The sequence below is a fragment of the Sminthopsis crassicaudata genome, chromosome 1, assembly GCF_048593235.1.
Source record: "Sminthopsis crassicaudata isolate SCR6 chromosome 1, ASM4859323v1, whole genome shotgun sequence".
Classification (NCBI taxonomy): domain Eukaryota; kingdom Metazoa; phylum Chordata; class Mammalia; order Dasyuromorphia; family Dasyuridae; genus Sminthopsis; species Sminthopsis crassicaudata.
This window is the reverse complement of record NC_133617.1, coordinates 416829083-416849697: the sequence shown is the minus strand read 5'-3', so window position 1 is coordinate 416849697 and position 20615 is coordinate 416829083. Positions and strand designations below refer to the sequence as shown.

General features: G+C 35.6%; 1 protein-coding gene across 2 annotated transcripts in view; it reads right to left on the bottom strand.

The window, feature by feature from the left end:
- The window catches only part of NTRK2 (neurotrophic receptor tyrosine kinase 2), a 400497-nt gene that overhangs the window by 91774 nt on the left and 288108 nt on the right, over positions 1 to 20615 (bottom strand). For both annotated transcript variants that reach the window (XM_074280190.1, XM_074280189.1), the window contains one exon: positions 15343 to 15473. In XM_074280190.1, the coding sequence (XP_074136291.1) occupies positions 15343 to 15473 (131 nt within the window). The remainder of the gene's footprint in view (positions 1 to 15342; positions 15474 to 20615) is intronic.

Below are 20615 nucleotides of genomic sequence, written 5' to 3'. Positions count from 1 at the left end.
CTGGTTTTGTTGTTTGCTATCTGCGGAACCTTGGGTCTCTGAGTTTTACTTTCCTCTTCTCTAAAACGGCAATGAAAACAAAGTTGCTTGCAGCTTCAAGGTGGGACAATATAGTTACATAGATCAGGAACTGTTACACTTTTTCTATTTGTGACTCTTTTTTTGTCCCAGAAATTTTTACATGCCCCTGATATATAAATATATAAAATAGTCATGCAAATCACTTTTACTGACAGTAAACCTAAGTCTGAGACTCCAACCTTCAGTTACAAGACCCCATATGGGGCCACAATCCATAATTAAAGTAGCTGGGACACAGAGCACTAGACTTACAGCTGGACACGCCCAAGTTTGAATCCTACTTCAAAGACCAACTAGCTATATGACAAGTTACTTAATCCACAGCCTCAGTTTCCTAATTTGCAAAATGGTGGTAATAATTGTACCTAGCTCTGGCTAGTTGTAAGGCTCAAATGAAATCAGATAGGAAAAGCACTTCACAACTTTCCATTGCAATGCAAATGTTAGCTTTTCTTCTTTACCATTAATACTGGCATTTTATTCAATTCTCTTTGCAAAGAGTGGATGATATGTAGCTTAGGGGATGCTACCTCTCTTTCTCTACAAGGTAAAAAACGGATATTATAACTTCATATTCTGAACTTAATGGCAAGATGAAGAGTGGAATTGTGTCTCTGCTCGGATCATGTATAGATGTGTGTCCTGAGGAGCTTCAGTAGCTGGGTTGTCTGCCATCCATTTTTGTGATTTTTGTGATTTTTGTGATTTTGTGATTTTGCTATTATGGTTGCTCATGGCCTTTTGGATCTTTTTTTAGGGGGGGGTTCTATTTTTGTTGTTGTTCAGTCATTTCAGTCGTGTTCAACTCTTTAACCACACTGGGGTCACATGGTTATTAAGTGTCTCAGATCAGATTTGACAAATACTCAAGGAGTTAATGCCTCCAGTTTCCAGCACAATCTAGCTGGGAGTGTTCTATACAGCATCATATAATTGTCCCATGTCTCCCTCTCACCATCCTTTGTAATTTTTACCTCCCTTAAAGGATCATATCAGATGCCTTCTTGTAGAAAGTCTTCTGCATCTACTTTTCTGTATTTCTCCACCTCTACATCATTTACATATATTTTATTTCATGTTCTTTCAGTAAACATTGTATGTTTCCAAATGGAATGGGAGCTCTTTAAGGGCAAAGCTCTTTTTATTTTGTCTTTATTTCCCCCAGCACCCAGAAATCTGCTTTGCTTAAAGAAAGCATTAATAAAACCTTATTTAATGAACCTTTCCCACTAATCCTACTTTATCCTATCTATCATGATCCATATCACAAGCTAAGTATTTATTCCAAAAGATGACTTGATTCAGTAATTCAGAAGATCAGATAGGGATAAGTTAAAAAACCTCAAATATTTTGGGGACAAAAAACTAAGTAGGAATTGTGCTACTTCCTGGGTGGTATGTCTTTGACTGAAACTGAGTCTAGACAACTTGATTTCCAGGACAGAAAATCCTTGTCCTAAAACCCTACTAATAAAAATCATTCCATTTGTAGCATGGGAAGACACTCTGGATTTACTGCCATTTCTTTCAGTTAATGGAAGCTTTCTCTGGTTCATCCAATCTCTTGGTATTGCACCTCACCAACAGAAATAACACTGCAGTTGCTCTTGGTAGCATTTCCTTTTCCTGACCATTATTCTGCCATATATGCTAATCCCATCATCAAACATCAGGATTTTCTTATTCCAAGTGTCAACTTGGGAACTTTACTTTTTCTTATTGCTTATGAATTTTTTGACATCTCCTTAACTGACATGACTTCTGAGGAAAACCCCAAGGGAGCTTCTTCACCTTTTGCTCAAAATAGTCAAAAAGTGCATGAAGTATGTATTGATTGCAGCTAAGCAGCATAGTGGGGTATGAGCTAAGTTTCCGAAGAGAATTGAAAACTTATGATTAAAACGGAGAAAGGTAGGAAACACAATAGAAAACTCTGAAATGCTTGAACAACAATGAAGGGGAAGGGAAAGTCTGGAGAAAAAACTCAGCACCTTGTTAGAGCATTGGTTCTCACATTTTTTTTTTCCTTAATATATTTATATTGTTAAAAACTGAGGACATGTCCAAAAGGTTTTGTTTATGTGAGTTAAATTTATAGATATTTATATTATTAGAAATCATTTGTAGATCCTCTGAAAGGGTTTCAGAGCTATCCAGGATTAGCTAGATCACACTTTAAGAAACAGTGCAGTAGAGGAAGAAAGACGGTTATAACTTAATAGGATTAACCGAGATGTTGTAGATAGACCATTACACTAAGCTCTGAAAGGGGCATGGCTTAAAAGGGTGAAAATATATGTGTGTGTGTGTGTGTGTGGGGGGGTTATCTTTTATATTAAGAAGAAAGAAAATAACCACTTATTAAGCATCTACTATATACTAGGAATTCTATGAAAAACTGAAATATTATTTATATTCACAACAACCCCAGGGAGTAGGGGACCTTATAATCCCCATTTAATAATTTAGGAAACTGATAAAAAGTAAGGATTAAGTGATTTACCCAGGGTCATTGAGCAAACCAATTATCTGAGGTCACATTTGAATTCATATCTTCTTGATTCCAAGCTCAAGACTCTAACCACCTAAAAAAACAGGTGTGCTAACTAATGTCAAAAAAGTAAAGTAAATGAACTGAAGGGAAAGAGGAAAGGAAGATTTAAGAACTTATTGCAAATTTCTAAGCCAGGATGCAATATGATACAGTAGAAGAGAAATATTGTTGTTGTTCAGTTGTTCACAATCATGTGAACTTATTTGGGGTTTTCTTGGCAAAGATTTTTCATATCAAAAGTGTTTTTCTATTTCCTTCTTCAGCTCATTTTACAGAAGAGGAAACTGAGGCAAGCAGGCTTAAATAAATTGCCAATGTTCACCTAGCTAGTAAGTTTCTGAGGTCTATATTTAAACTCAGGCTTTCACTCTACTGTAGCAGCTCAGAACTCCTGAGTTTAAGTAATCCACCAGCCTCTACCTACTCCAGGAGTATTTCAGGTATGTACCATCACATCCATGACAAAATGCAAGGATACATTAAATTTCTGTGCAAAAAGCAATATATCTGAATTTCAGTGAGAGTGTTTATTTTATTTTATTTTATTTTATTTTTTTTTGATTGCTGAGCCAATTGAGGTTAAATAACATGCTCAGGGTCACACAGCTAGGAAATATTAAGTACCTGAGGCCAGATTTAAACTCAGGTAACTCAGGGTGTCCTAGGGCCAGTGCTCTCTCCATTGCACCATCTAGCTGCCCCAGAGAGTCTTTATTCTTTAGTTTAGTTTGTCCATGAGTAATTCTCCTGTCAGTAAGTATGATTTAGGTCAGAAGTGTCAAACTTGCTGGTCACAAGTTCCATAAGAGGAGTGCAGCCCAACTGGATTAATTAGTAAATGTTTAAATACAATAAAATTACACACACACACCACACACACACACACACACACACATATATATATGTATATATATATATATATATATATATATATATATATATATATATATATATATAAACAATAATTTGATAATGCTAATTTGTAGTTTTCTAAATCAATCTGTAGCCTACTGATATCTTTATCTACATTGTTAGTGCAAAGCAGGTGAGGTCAAAGGATTTCATTTAAGGTTGATGCCGAATAGCTCAGGATCGAAATAGGGAAATGTAGGATTTGGGGAGTTAAAAGCATCACTGATTCTGATTTTATGTAAAATCTCTATCAATGACTTATTTCATGATGAAGAAGATTAATTTATGAAGATTAGCTTTAATAACTTAATCATAAAATATTATTATTATTATTATTATTTTGCTGAGATAATTGGGGTTAAGTGACTTGTCCAGGATTTTACAGCAAGGAAGTATTAAGTGTCGAGGCCAGATTTGAACTCAGGTCCTTCTGATTTCAGGGATGGTACTCTATATATTGTACCAACTAGTTGCCCTTTTAATCATAAATTATTAAAACTTTTATATGAGTTCTAAGGGATCTTAGTCCAAACCCATCATGTCCATAATGTACTTTATAATATGCAAGTATGTAATTGCAAGACCTCCAGAGATAAAATGACTTGTGATTCCACCAAAGGCTACACCTTACCCTTTGGGAACATCTCTAATTATCAGAATGTTTGGCCTTAATTTGGAGTTCACAAAGGCTTCTTCACAACCCCCACTCACTTTTCTTGCTTCTGGACTTTGGGATGATACAGAACCAGTTCCACTTCTATATAAAAGTTCATCAAATTTTTGAAATACTTCAGGTGTTCCTTCTAAGCACATCTTCTTCTGGTTTAATACCCCTCAATGCTCTCTTTTAATTGATCCTTATGTGACCCTGCCTCCAAAGCTCTTAGCCTTCTGGCCACTCTCCTCTGAATGCATTTCAGTTGTTCTCCATTCTTCCTATAATGTATCTTTTGGACCTTTAACAACATTCCAAATACTCCCTAATCTCATTAGGGTATCATTTTAACTGTGAAAGAGAAGAGTTCAAAATTAAGGTGACATTGAAGAATAAAGAAGTCTATTGAGAAACATGGCATTTGAAATGAGTAAGCCTAAGATAAGAAGACTTCAAGACCAAAAGCATATAAATATATATTTTGACTTTATTAATTTTAGTAGTATAATCATTCACACCTATTCTGAAGGACTTATGATAAAAAAAATACTATTCACACTCAGAGAAGGAACTGATTGAGTTTGTATATAGATTGAAGCATTCTTTATTACTCTATCTCTTTATTTTTAACTTAATTTTTCTTGAGAGCTTTATTTTCATTATGGTGGAAGATCTATGTTTTCTTTCACAACTTGAATTTTATGGAAATATTTTTCATAACTTCACATGTGGTTTCTTAATTGTGTTGGGGATAAGGGAGAAAATCTAGAACTCAAAAATCTTAAAAACAAATGTAAAAAATGTTTGAATATAACTGAGAAAATATTGAATTAATTAAAACAAAAAAATTTAACCTTTAAAAATGTTTGTTACAAAGAAATGCATTTAGTTGGGAGTGATGGTGCTATAAAAACAATGGAGGGCAATAATTTTTTAAAAGATTAAAACTGTAGTTAAGCTGCCCTGCTAAAGTCTCACTCCTGTGGCTCTTGATACTGTAGAGGTGACCCTGGATTCTCAAAGACCATGCCAACAAAGACCAAGATTTGGCAGGTCCTATTTCAAAATGGAAAGGCTTTGACTAAATGCATGCCAATGAACTCTGCATCTGTTGTTCGGAGGGCTCATCAGCAGATGGCTGACCACCAGGTAATAGATTTTGGGGTCATAGCAATTCATGAAAATAGTCACATATACTGTCAACTAAGATATGGAGGTATTGTGAACTGTGTCAGAGGAAGATGTACCCAAACCAATAAAATCACAGATCTTTTGAAGTGTGAAATTAATAAACTGGCTAAGATTCAGAAAAAGACCATCAAAATTCAGTTCAGTAACTTCAACTGTCAAGGTATTGTGTTGGGTACTAGGGACAGAAGAGAAAAAAATGATATAATATACAATGTCCTCAAAAAGGAGGTAATCTATGGGTGGGCAGGAAAAAAGAGAAAGAAAAAGGAGAGAAAAAGGAAAAGGGAAGGAAGAAAGGAGAGAAAAAAGGGGAAGGGGTGAGAAGGAGAAAAAGAGTAAGAGAAAGGGAGAGGGAGACACTTGCCAGGCACTGTGCTAAGTTCTGGATATACATATAAACAATAATAAGCCAAACTCAGTCTTCAAGGACCTTGTATTTTAATGGAGGAAGGTCACAAATTAGAAAATGCTTAAGCTCAGAAAAGAGAGTGTCTTGAAAGATTCATGAAGATAAATCTCAAAAGAAAGGAAGAATCAGACAATTTCAAGGAGGAGAATGTACATGCTTTGGGCCTTGTACAGTGAGTGATAGAGACTGGGAAGAAGAAAAGTCCATTTTAGGCATGGAAATCTTAGGAACATAAATTTTGAACTGCAATGCACTTGAGAGACTAGTGTCCAACCCTCTCATTTTATTTTCAAAACATTTGCATAGATAATTTTTTAACATTAACCCTTGCAAAACCTTGTGTTGCAAGTTTTCCCCCTTCCTCCCACCTATTCCATAGATAGCAAGTAACCTGATATATCAAACGTGATAAAAATATATGTTAAATCCCCTGTCATTTTTCAGAAAGGTAAGCCCCAGTGAGTCTATGCATCTTGTTGAATTTCCTCTGTTTTAGCCTTAGGATCTTATAGTTCATATTTCTTCAAATCACTTTACTGTATAATAGGGAGCTGGAACTATTACCCATACCTGATGTTTTAACTACTTCTTAAAAAATATTTTGTGATGGATCACTTAGCTTGTTGATAATATATCATGGCGAGTAGGCTTTTTGAGGTAATTTTTTGTAATTACTCCCCAATTATTAGGCCAGTCATTATCATCACCAAAGAGGGGGAGTGACCAAAGTATCTTGCTGAATTCAGGATTAACATTTGTCACAACAAATGTCTCTTTTACATCAACTTAAATTTATAGTCATTTTAATTTATATGATTGGTCAAACCATAAATACTCTCTGACTTCAGATTTTTCATCTATGATATGAAGGAGAGGTTAGAATGTATGATTTCTCAGGTCCCTTTGAGCTTCAATATTCCATTTTTATACTATGGTGTAATGCACCATGGGAGATTTTTTCTTAGTGGAGAAAAGATATGTGGATTCTCAATCTGTATTCTATAATGTGTTTCCATTTCAATTGTTTTAAATTTATAGTATGAAGAGATATAACTGCAAGTATAACTATAGAGTGCTGTATATATGTAGGCTGAAATAGTAAATGTGCTGATAGGCAAAACAGAGAATGCAGAATGCTGCCCTTCCTTGAATTTATAACTCAGTTACTTGAAAGATAAAATATACTCTGTCCCATGTCCTCATTACATGTTCAGTGGTAATATATAAAAGGGAAAGAAAGCAGCTGGCAAATTTATTCTCCCATAAGCTAAAGGTAATATGAAAATAACCCAGAAAATTAGAAACTTTATGGCTTAAAAATCTTCAGATACTTTATGGAGAACAGATATGTTCATGTATGTCTATATATCTATATTTATCCTAAGCCAGATTTCTTATGCATGCTTCAGCCCTTAAATAATTTTCATCATCTACCCCAAGATTTTGAATGGCATCCATCTGTCTGAAAGAAAAGCACTCTATTTTGAACCCCAGGCAGTTCCCCCTAAAGAAGAATACAGCACAATAGCAGCTATTTCTTAACATGCATGCACAATGCTGCAAGGGTTGCTAGGCAACAAGCAGATGGCATGTCAAAGACCCCAAAGAGCTTCCAATCAATGAAGAGAAGCACTGACAGCAATTCCATATAGGTGAGAAGATGCTCATTCCTTGGCAATCTTGCTCAATTTATTTTCTTCTTAAACCATTCCTTTATTTTTTGTTAGTTTTATACTTCTGGGGAGAGTTCCTAGCACTGTCCTAGCAAGAGCATCATTTTAGTCTCATTTAGAATGTACTCTCCTAGATTTTGAATCACTGGAAAGTATTTTAAAATGTGAACAAATCAAAAATATTGTTTTCTATAGTTTGAGAAAGAAGCAGTCTTTTGGATGGGTTTTTCAAATCATAGATCACATACACAAACAGGACAAATGATCCCAGTCTGAGTATGAGGTAGCCTTTCTCAGATTTTGTTGCTAAAATAAATGAATAAGTTTAATGCTCTATCCATCCATCCAGCAGGATGCTTGCCACCTGTCCTGCTACTACATGTACCCCAATGCTTTCCCATTCTGCTACCTCAACTTCTGCTGTGAAAGCAATAATTTAAAAAATAGCACTAGCAGGGCAACTAGAAAGTGTGTGACAATTGATAACTAATTGTGGGCACTTTCTCCCAACTTCAGTTGACACTTTATTATGACTTTACTCACACTTGCTGTGATACCCCCAAACCAAAAATCTCTTCCCTTGTCAAGGGGACAGGGACTGTCTCACTTTTATATTTATGTCCTCAGTACCTGGAACATAGCAGATCCATTTTTATTCATTCATTCAATATATCAAAAAGTATTCATGTCTTTATGTGATTTCAAACCTAATGCCTAAATCCAATCATAGTTTCAGCAAAAATACACATATAGGGGATGATAGGCAACCAATTTAGAACCTTGGAGGTAATTCATATTACAAATGAGGAAACTGAGATCCAGAGTAATTTGTCTAAAGCCTCAGAGAGAGTAAGCAACAGATGCATCCAGGATTCTCATTTTGTGTTCATAGTAATATATATCATGCACATTGCAGTTATATATCTTCCATATATATATATATATATATATATATATATATATATATATATATATATATATATATATATATATATATATGTTCCATTTACATATATGGGTTGAGGTCATACTTTTGCTTAAATTTATTCAAGAAGATGAATAGTAAGAAGAGGAAATTTCAACACAACTTTTCAATGTTTTTTGAGACTTTTTAAAGAGCATGGCTAAACTGTTACTTCAAAGACTAATCAATAGGCTTCAATAAGTCAATGAATTCTGTTTCATCCTTGTCTATGTTTTTCTAAAAATTCTCCATAATGCATCCACCACCCCTGAACTGGGAACTTTTCTCTGCTTATTTTGTTATTTGGTATCCGTCAGTGTCCCACTAAAGTAGTTCATATGTTAACCTGTAACCAGCAGGTTCTAGGGGATAGAGTTCACCTGGGGTTGTGGTTGTTGATTGCTGAACAAGATGGCTGCTAGAAGGATAATTGGGTCAATGTTCTTAAATCTTGCAGTACAGTGTAAGTTCTTTGAGGGCAGACACTGCTTTTCCCTTTGTCTATAAATTTTTGTTACCTAGCACATGTTAGATGCTCAGTATTTGTTGAGTTTTTTGGTTTGGAATGCATTAGTTAACCAACAGCTAATCAAACCCCGAATTTGAATAGAGTCAGTCTTTAGAATCAGGAAGAGAAAAAAACAATTTAGGGACTTCCCTAAATTCCTTGAAAAATTTTCTCAAAGATCTTCCTTCTAATAAGGTTTACCCCCTTCTCCATTTACCCAACACAGCCAGATCAGATTTCTAGTTCAAGCCCACATGAGATGAGAATAAGTGAATGAATGAATGAAAAAATATTATTAAACACTATAAGCACTTACATGAGATACTTCCTGCTCACAAGAAGCACTTATTTTATTAAGGGAGGGGGCAGACTGGAGGAGAAATATATGCACATATATTTACATATCATATATATAGATATATTTACATATATGTACATACACATGTACATATATACATGCGAGTAACAGTGAGTAACATTGGACCCTTCCATCTGTTCTGCAGATAAATCATTTTATATATATATATATATATGTGTGTGTGTGTGTGTGTGTGTGTGTGTGTGTGTGTGTGTGTGTGTGTTCTTCTGTAGGTTATCGATTATAGTTAAAGTAGATGAAAAGGCTCAGGAATTCTCACAGTGCATGGTCAAGTCAGATGGCAATGACTAGAAACCTGGCCATGGAGTGGCAGGACAGATGGAAAGGCCAACTGTCTTCTATCTAAGCAAAGTAAGTGCAATTGGTGACTCTCCTGCTCATCTAAGTGGTATTGATGTGGGGTAAGATTCCTTTCTGATTCCCAACCCCCCCATGGCTGAAGATGCTAGGATCTTTGATTCATAAATTCTGGTCAAAAGCACTCTTTTGAATTCCAATGAACTTGGGCTTTCCCAGCCCCCCACTCTCTGCTCAGATTTCCCCAACCCCCCCCAAACAGCTTCTTCCTTATCTAAAAACTCTTTGAATTCTATTCAATTCTAACCCTGGCTGAAACCAGCCAGGAGCCTGGGACTCCACCCTTCAAGATCACCAAGAGCCCCCATTATAAAAAGGGAACCCTGGAGCCCACTCTTTGCAGAAGCCCAAACATGGCATTCTTACATCAGCCATGCCAAGAGTTCCTGCCCACCCAGCGACCGGCTCTGGCCCTGGCATCATTCTATCTTTACCCTTACTTCCAAACCCCAACAATCAACTTTTTTTATCAATTAAATTTTTGGGCCTGTAAATTCCTTTACAGGGGACTCTGCACTGTCACTAGACTGCATTTAACTATGTAACCTTGCGCCGAACCAAAAGAGGTTACCCCTTACCTAATTCTCATAAGTATGAGCAGCTATGTCCACCCGAAGGGATGAAGTAAGTAGGAAGTCCAGAATTTGGGCACAAATTATTTATGTTAAAATCTGCTCTGGCTGTATTGGTCAAATGACAATAGGAGAATATCTTGTTAGAAGCAAAGTGTTGGAAAAAAATGGTTTAAGGAAGATAAGGAAGTGGAGCTTCTGTTTTTTTTCATCATTTTGCCACTAAATTAATTGTATAAAAATTAGGGACATGCTTAGCTATTGATTAGCTAATTCAATCTAAGGCACATAAACAAGTGTGGGTATTGAAGAGAAATTCAACAAGTCATTCATTCATTCGACACTGAAACTCTCCTAAAGCACAAAACATTGGACACACAAATGTAAAAAACCTTTGTTACTGATTTCTACAGACTTCCAGAGCTATAATGATAGGAACTATAATGGCATTACTAAACAATAAGTTGGAGCCTCATCTCCAACAAGCTGAAACCAGACCAAATAGTTTTGGTAACATCACAGAGCCTTGATTCTGAGCTCAGAGACTCAATGTTTTCTGCAACAGACCTGGTTTTAGGATAAAGCTATTACCTTGTTGAAAAGTCTTCCCACTGTCATGTGCTTAATCTTGAATCAGAGATTGGAAGGACAGTGACAGTTACTACCTACAGTTTCTCAGGGTGAATGGGAATCCTGGTATGGAACATATATGTAGCTATAGAGCCAGGGCCAGGATTCAGTTATTATGGAGGTATGACCTTTAATGCACTGCTTTACTCAAATCTCAGCAGGACAGTCTGGTCTCAGGTGCCATCTCTCTCAAGATCTACCATTGTTTCAACCATAGGTCCAAGCACTTGGATTTCCAAACAAAATCACTGAAGCCCTGGGTAATGTAATACCTATGTTGATGTTCTGAATTTGGAGTTCAAATCCATGGGAATACCTTTATAAAAATTACATTGGAGAAATAAAATTTAAATTAGAAAACTGAAACCTACAAAGACATCAAAGAGTAATTAAGTTTAGATTTTAACAGGAATCCCCTGGAATAAGAAAAGGGAGTTTCCCTCTTGGACAAAGAAGGACTGGAAGAGTGAATAAGTAACCAACAGCAGGAACTTAAACAACTGCTCTGGTCATATTTTGCTTAAAATTGGATATATTACATATCTCATAGGGGAGAATGGTAATCTGGAAAGGGTCCTAATTAGTCAAGATTCAGAAGGAAGAAGTAGGGCTAACCAAACCCCATAACAAAGCTTGACCTGGCTTCTGTGACTATGTTCCCATTATTAAGAATTAGAGTGTAACTATTTTTACAAAAATGTAAAATAGATCTTTCCTACATTCATCAGTGTGTCAGTGGAGTTCTTGGTAATATGTTTTGTTTCTCACACTCCCCTTATCATCTGAAAATACAATTTCATCAATGTACAGAAATCCATGTGTGGATATTCTCAACAGCAGTGGAGTCAACAAATAGAAATGGATCCGAGCAGCAACATATTATTTAGAAAACCACATATTAATATTATCTATGTCATATATATATATATATTTTGTTAAACATTTCCCAATTACATTTTAATTTGTTCCAGTTAGCATTTGGTAGTTTTGCTAACTGCCTCCTGGATGGCAAGTTTGATACCTTGGCCCTACACCATGCTGACTGGCAACTCATCTGTAACTCGAGGTAACAGATTTCAAAATGAAAGGGATCTTAGAGCTCATCCAATCCAGTCCCTTTGTTTTAGAATCGAGGAAACTGAAACCCAATAATCTAAGTGACTTGTCAAAGACTACACAAGTACTACATGGAAGCAGCAAATAGCAGAAGTAGGACTTATTTTTTTTTTTATGTTTGAAAGGATAGCATATATTTTTTTTCTTTTTTCTTTTTTGCTATTTTTCATTATTAATTTTATAATTATTAAAATTTTTCTGACAGTATATATGCATGAGTAATTTTTTTTATAACATTATCCCTTGTATTCATTTTTCTAGATTTTCCCCTCCCTCCCTCTACTCCCTCCCCTAGATGACAGGCAATCTCATATATTTTACATGTGTTATAACCTAGATTCAATATATGTGTGTAAATGCAATTTTCTTGTTGCACATTAAGAATTGGATTCCAAAGGTATAAGTAACCTGTGTAGATAGACGGGACTTATTATTAACTGACATTTTTAGACAGAATGACTGGGGTTTGAGGAAGTTAAATGCTTGGCCCATAGTCACCTTGTGAGTATATATCAGATCTATTGCTTGAACCCTATTCTACCTAACTTCAAGGCCCCTTTATTCACTGTCCCACAATTATGAAATGCTCCTATTACTGCTACTCCTATCTAAAGAATCCTTTAGGTTTGTTCATACAAGAGAGAAAGAAAAACTATTAGAAGAATTACAGGAATGTAGAGATAGTATTCTGAAAATGCTATTTTTTATAATTCCCCTCTTCCCTGGCAGGGTAATCTATGAAAGAAGGAAGTAAGGGAGACAGCAGGAGTTAAACAATTTGAAAGTAAGGAAAGATTCTTCCTTTTTTAAGCCTTCTGCCTGGTCAAACCTACTGCTTCTAACCAACCCCGCCCCCCCCCCCCCCCATCCTCCCACTCTTAACCTTCTAAACTCCAGATCTCTCAAAGGCTTCCTTAATTCCCCTCTCAACCCCATCCAAATGAATCACTCTTTATCCATTCACTAAGCTTATATTTATTTTATAAACATGAACTTGGTTATCATCAGAGACTTATAGCCTTCATTTGCTCAAAATAAGGAATTCGCTGACAGTCCCTGAGACTTCTTGCCACCCAAGTTAGTTCCTTTCTATGACAAGAAAAACACATGTAGAATATTTCCACTTGGAAAAAGCTGAGTTCCATCTGCTACTTTTAAAGTGTTTAGTCTGCAGAGAGGAGAAGTTTAGACATTTTAAATAGTCTTTTTCTTTATTAGCTGCCCATTATGCTAGTTAATGAGCACTAACCACAGCAATAGTAGGCTATAAAACCCTTGTAACAATGAAATGTTGTCCTGATAATAATAAGATACTTAATCCAAATTAAATGTTTAAGATTTATTCATGCATGTTTTAAAAGAAGTTATTTCAGATTGAAAGTATCCATTTCTTAATATCCTCCTCCACACACACCATTCCCTTCCACCTCTCTAAGGAATATCCATCAGTGATCCAAGACAAAAAAAAATGACATTTTAATAAAGTTTGTGGATAATCACATCCATATCTGCTATATACACATGTCATTAAAGAAACTCATGACTTCATATTTTATATGTGACCTAATACTTTGATAAACAAGTTTTATATATGATATCTTGTTATAAAAGATTCCTTGGGACTTTTATAAAAATTCTTTTAAGGTTTTTAAATCAATTTTTCTCGTGTGTGAAAGAAACCATGGGAAATTTCACCTTTTCCTGGAATTATCATTTACATTGAGTCTTAGTGAAAAGAGTGCTGAATTTGGAAGAAGGAAGACATGGGTTTGAACCTTAACTCTGACATCTGGTAGCTAGGTAACTGTGGAGAAGTCATCTTAACTATTCTGAGCCTTAGTTTTATCATTCATAAAATGGAGATAATAATACCAATAGTACTTAACCCATAAGATTGCAGTAGGGTTCAAATGAAACAATAGACAAAATGTGCTTCACAAATTAAATAATGTTATGTGCATAGCAGTTATTTTCTCTTTATGCAAATCACATGATTTTAATGAAAAGCATTATAAAATCCATTCCTGACAAGAATATATTATGCCTAATTAGAAGATATGGAGTCTACCTGGGATGTTTCCTAATTTCACTCTATACTGGGTTTTAGAACTATCCTCAGATTCTAGAAACTCAGGAAAGATTTCAAAAGGAAAAAAAAATTGATGGGAATTCTAACAATCACATCTCCCTGCTAAGAGAGGTTAGAAAATGTTCCAGCTCTCATTTCCACATGTCCAGACATGTGGTAGTTCCTAGGCTTAAGATTCTAGGTGGCTAGTGTAAGACAAAGCCAAATTAAAGCATGACTTTTCTGGTAAATATTAAGTAATCATCTCTGCAGGGGAAAAAAAAAAAAGTGTTCCCAACATAATTTAGGTTTTAATTGGCATTATTGATAGTTCTTAAAATCTAAACAATCAACAAAGCAATTAATTAAGATTTGATTTGAAGGTTTTGCAGATTTCCATGGAATATATGTTCACAATGAAAATTTAACAATCAAGTTAATGGTCAACTTTCCCAAGCAGGTTCCTGCTGGCTTCATCTTGCTCCTAGACTGAATGGGATTCACCATTCTCTCTTTCCACAATTCTGTTGGTCTGAACAGTAATTAAGAATTCAGTAAGATCTACATATAAATAGTCACCAAGAGTGGTACAATGAAAAGAATATTATATATGAAGATCAAAGATCTGGGCTCAAGTTCTGCTTCTGTCACATTAAATGGTCTTGAGTAAATCTCTGCCTAATTGGTTATCAGTAAACTGATGCAGTATTTCCCTGGTGACTTTTATGATCCATTGAGTCCTACAAAATTGACCCTGGGGAGAATGTCTTATTATTTCATCAATAAAGTGGATATGAACATTGGTATTCACTATAGCAGGGATTGCTTGTTTGTGAATATTTATATACTCAAAAAATTAATGATTTAACTAGTGAAAGGAACTCCCAGTGTGGGGATATCATCTATCAATGTAGATTGAAGCCAATGTAGTTAATACATGCAGATTATACTTAATACTTCTATAGGACTTTGATATTTATAAAGAGTTTTGCATACACTATCTTATTTGATCTCCACAATCACCCAGGAAAATAAGGGCTAGTATTATCACATATAAGGGAACTACATATAAGGAAAGTGAAGCCATGAGTTTGAGACAATGTCTAGAGTAACTGAACTTGGATGAAAGTTGAACTAAGGTGGGATTTGAATCCATATCTTCTAGACTCTATTCGTTTTGCTATATTGCTTCTTTGTTCCCTGAAAGCTTGCTAAAATCATTTTAAGTGTCAGTCTCAGAGGGGGAATTGTCAGGAATTAGAGATCGTCTTACCTTTACAGCCACCAAGATCTTGTCCTGTTCAGGGCAGAGGTTATAACACTCGGCTAGGAAAACTTTTCCAAAGGCTCCTTCGCCTAGTTCCCTTTTCAGAACGATGTTATGTCTCTTGATGTGCTGAACAACTGTAAAACAAACACAGAATAAAAATTAGAGCTGAAGCAGAGGGAGGTGGGTAATGGTTGAGAGAATCAATGGTACCCATTGTTAGTAGGCAAGCATGATGTTCTCTTCATTTCCTGGAACTCTCCTCTACAGGCAGCCCCTCCAACAGGAGTCAGGCTGTGTCCACCTTTGCAATGATTTTGGATTGCTAGAAGAAGGTATCAGTGGGATGCAGTGTGGAACATAGTTACAGTCCTTGCCAGAAGGTGGGAAGAAGAGAAATACAAAGCATAGACTTTATCCCATGTGCTCTCCACAAGCGCCCTTCTTCTTCCGCTCAGTTTCCCCATTTCCTTTAAATGCTAGATCTTGCAAGAGTTATATTCTCTCTCCTGTGATCAGCACTGCTTCTCTCCAACAAATTATTTTTGTGTATATTTGTTCTGAATTATCTGAGTGCATTTGTTCCTCTCCCTCTTCCAAATTAATTCTTTGAGGGTTAGGTATGTTTTATTTTTGCCAGTATCTAGCACTGGTCTATAGCAGGCATCCAGTCACTACTTAAAGAGTTAAATTGATTAGAATGAACTTTTGCATACTGGACTGAGAGAATAGAAAGTATCAGTCAACCAGAAAGAACAACGTTTCACCATCCCTATCACCTCACCTCTCTCCACAACTGTCCAAATTCTATCCACATTGCAAATACCCATTCAAGGTCCTCCCCTCTCTCCTTTCCATGAAACTTTCCCTAAAAATCTTAAGTCTCAGTTTCCTCTCCTATGGTAGAGCCCCTCTTCTGTTGCTCCATTACACTCCCCTCTCCAAAATCAAGTATTATTCTTTCAATATCTTCCTGATTTTTGTTTCTTGGTTTTACCCAGAGATCATGATACATTTTATCCAAATTTAGTAGAAACTCCTATAATTTAATAGAGATTATGTTACATTATAAAAGAAGATAGTAGAGAGAACTCGATCTGGAGCCTGCATCCAAATCTGGGGCTTAGGACTTGTATGGTCATGGGTAAGACATTTAAAACCTCTTGGAGTTGATCTAATTTCCCCAGTTTGCAAAATGAAGAGATGAAACTGAATCAGTGAATGAGAGACAATTAGCCTTTTGGAAATAGCCCGATGCTGCACTAACTAATGGGAACAGAAAGGCACAGATATATAAAGTGGATACAATCTAAATATAGAGAAAATATTCTGACTGAGCTCCTAAGATCAGTCTAAGAGCTGGAAGAGATCCTAAACTGGAATTCCTTTTCTCCTCTTCCTCCTGATTTCCCTGGCTTTCTTCACCACTCAGCTCAAATTCCACCTTGTTCAAGAGGTCTCTCCCAGTTGTCCCTCCCTGCCTCTCTGATAAAGCCTCACATTTAGGTTGAATATCTCTTGTGAGCTCATAGTTGTTTTCATATTGTTTCCTTTGTTAGAATATAAACTTCTTGAGGGTAGGGTCTACATTATCGCCTTTCTGTTCCCATTAGTTAGCACAGCATCGGGCTATTAAATTATTGATTTTATTATCATTGTTCCCAATAAAGAGTGCTGGAGATGGAGTTGGAGGTACTTAATTCAAATTCTATTTCTTTCTCTTACCATCTATATGCTCTTAGACTAGTCACTTATTTTCACCAATCCTCAATTTCCTCATCTGTAAAAATGAGAGGATTGGACTTCATAATTTCTAAGGTTTGTCACAACTCATGTCTGGAATCATAAATCTATGACTCTATTGCTCCAACTGTCACCTTTATCCAACCAGATTGTAAAGACCCCTTCTGGTCCACAGTACCCAAGATAATCCTGGGCACAGAGTTGGTGCTCAGTAAATATGTGCTTAATGTTCTTTCCCTTCACATCTACTTTATGGAAAATATGCAAACTGCAAATTGTCCTTAACAGAATTTTATGAAGATCAAGAGATGGATTAAGTGAAAAACATCATGAAAGAGACCATAGTTTCTGTGGGAACTCAGAGGAATAGAAATTAAAGGGGCCATTGTATTTGCAGAATAGTCACATGCACAAGAACAGACAGAAATCTCTCTTCTTGCAGCAGCAACTCTGGTAATAAAATGAAGAAAGAAGTGTGTTCATTGGGAAGAGTGACCGCATTTAAAAAAAAAAAAACACTGATATGATGCAAGAACAAAGAACTAATTAAAGTAAATATTTAGCTCATTGCTTGTCAAATGTTCTTCAGGTAGAAAATTCCCACTTAATTTACTCTTCACTGAATCCAGAACAAAATGGGTATTTTACTATTTGATTTGATTTTCATTGTTTCTTTGTGATAACAAGAGAAAAAAAGGATATGGGGGGAGGGAGAAACTAAAAACTAAAACTAAAGTCTGCAAACCATAATTACTTCCACCATCATACACACACACACACACACACACACACACACACACACATACACACACACACACCCCTCTACTATTCTTCTTCCCTTGACACTAACTTTTAAAGGCATTAAAATGCATCTTTTCCCTTGAAAAGAATTTTAAATGGTGATTATGTTTTGTTATGGTTTCAGGCATAATGAATTACATGGCTTGTGCCTTAGGACAAGACAATATGTAAATAATAAAAACTTCCTCATATGCATACCAGTTCACTTAAAAATAGTTTATAATTCTAAGCAAATGCAGTTCTCTAGCTGACTTGGTGCCATGTTGTTCCTAGAAGAGCCAGAAAAAGACTGGATATTTGGACCCTATTAATTAAATTTTGGGGGGGGAGAATATTTTATTCAAGAGATCTTACAGAAGGGGTTCTTAACTTACAGTCTATAGACACTCAAGGTAGCTACAGAGAGATTTCAGGGGGTTCTTAAACTTAGGTAGGAAAAGATATTACATCTTTATTTTCATTTATTTCTAATTGAAATTCACCATTTCATAGGCTTCACTGAATTGTTAAAGGAACTCATCATAACCCCCCCCCAAAAAAAAAGATGAATAACTCTTACCCCAGATAGATATACAAGCATTACTGGTTGTGGTTAACATATCCAACTATTCTTGAAAATACCAATGTGTGACTAGTACCTACCTAATATTGTGTACAAAGGAAAACATCCCTTTGCAATTACAACTCTATTTCCCTTTTGCAGATTCCACTCACCTTGCAGTCCCCATGCTTCTGTTTAGAGTAAGGTATCCCCTCTCTTAAAAATGGAGTTTGAGAATTATCCACTAAGACTATGGTTACTAATCTAAAGTTGTGTCCCAGCCTTTGAAATGATTTCTGTTTTTCCTTCCATCTAATCTAGTTGGGGTTGTCCAATTTTAATTCAAAACATATAAAGTTTCTTTGAATTAAATCCTTCATATCACTGATGATTAATAATCTGGTGAAGAGTATGTAGATTTCCTATTGTATGTTATTTCCTTTTTTCAATGCTTCTGAAGATAGATGATTTCACCCACAAGTGAGGGTGGAGAGACATCCATTTCCACATTCTCATGCAACTCTTGTCCACATCCTCCTACACATCTTCCATAGGTAATCTACCCAATCTGTTGGGAACTTTCCTCTAGAACTCTTAACAATATATGAAGACCAGTCTAACACATGAAATATCTGTTCATCTGTTATACTGCAATCTCTCTGCCTGATGGATCCATCTTGTTTTCCTGTAATGTATCTCTGATATTATCTTTTTTGTGTTCTTCCTATGTGCAATTCATTATTAGTAATATGATGTAATTTATTTTTGTCCATCATGCATTTACTCAGGGGGTCAATGACATTTCATTATTCACTGTCATTGGGAGACTATTGGTGTTAAAAAAAAAAAAAGGGATCTTCTTTCAAGGGGAAACTTGGGGGAAATCAAAAATGCTATACAACTTTTCAAATGAAATTTAGTTCTCTCCTTCCTTTTCAATTCGGTAGTTTGCTGATCATTCAGGATTAGTAAATCATTGGTAAATTGAGTGAATCAAAGATATTTGCACTAATAGAACAATTCAATGAGGCACTGTCCAACTGTTCATCATTGTCTAGAATATATATTCTTTATTTCTTTTTCCTTTCGGGATTATTAGATTCTTTTAATGTATTATGCATTTAATTAAGAAAACTCAACAATTTTTCAATGGCTTGATCTGGTGAGTGAAATGCCATCCACAAAGAAGAATATATACATGGCCTCCTCACATGTAAGAAATCCTTCTTCTATATTTATTCTACACTGGACTTGTATGGGACATACAAAACAGGTAGAGTACTAGATTTGACCCTCTGGCCATATTTTACTGCCCCCTTGTCTTATTGTTGTTCAGACACTGAGTCATGTCTGATTCTTCTCCACCCCATGGACTGTAGCACAAAAGGCCCTTCTATTCTTCACTATCCCTAGAATTCTGCCCAAGTTCATCTTCATTCTTTTATCATTTTCTTATTGTTCATTGGGTTTTCTTGGCAAAGATACTACAATGGTTTATCATTTCCTTCTCTAGAGGATCACCTTTTGTCAGAACTCTCCACTATGATCTGTCCATGTTGGGTAATCCTGCATAGCATAGCTCACTTTCAATGAGCTATGCAAGCCCCTCTGCCATGACAAGGCAGTGATCCAGGAGGAGCCTTCTGCTCTACATAAGTATACACATATGCCCATCGTTCAGGAATGTACAGTTAAGTATGACCTAATCATTTTAAAGAGACAATTTTTTGTATTTAATTGATCCCACACCTTTTTTTTCTCCATCTTGAAGTGTAGGCTGGGACAGCAAAAGATTTTCAAACTTGTCTCTGACATGAAAATCCTTCAACTATGAGAGTATGCTATGAGCAAGCAAAAATGTTAAATTGCTTTTAACATAATCCCATGTGTTTAACTAGTTGTTGTTAAATGTTTTATTCTGGACTAATTTCTAGAATCTTCAGCACAAAACTATTTGTGTTTATTATATAAACTGATTCAAAAGAGTTTGCTCTAAGAAGAGTTACTCTGAGAATTATCTTTTAAGTACTTGGGGAAAGTTCTATATTTGTTATGTTCAGATGATAGTCTTTTGAATGGAATGGATTAAATTTCTGCATTCTCCTTACAATAGACTGGGTAATAAATACCTGAATTTTTTTCTTGTGTGTCTAACTTTTTTGTTTGTTTTCTTTGCAAAATGTCTTGGGTAAAG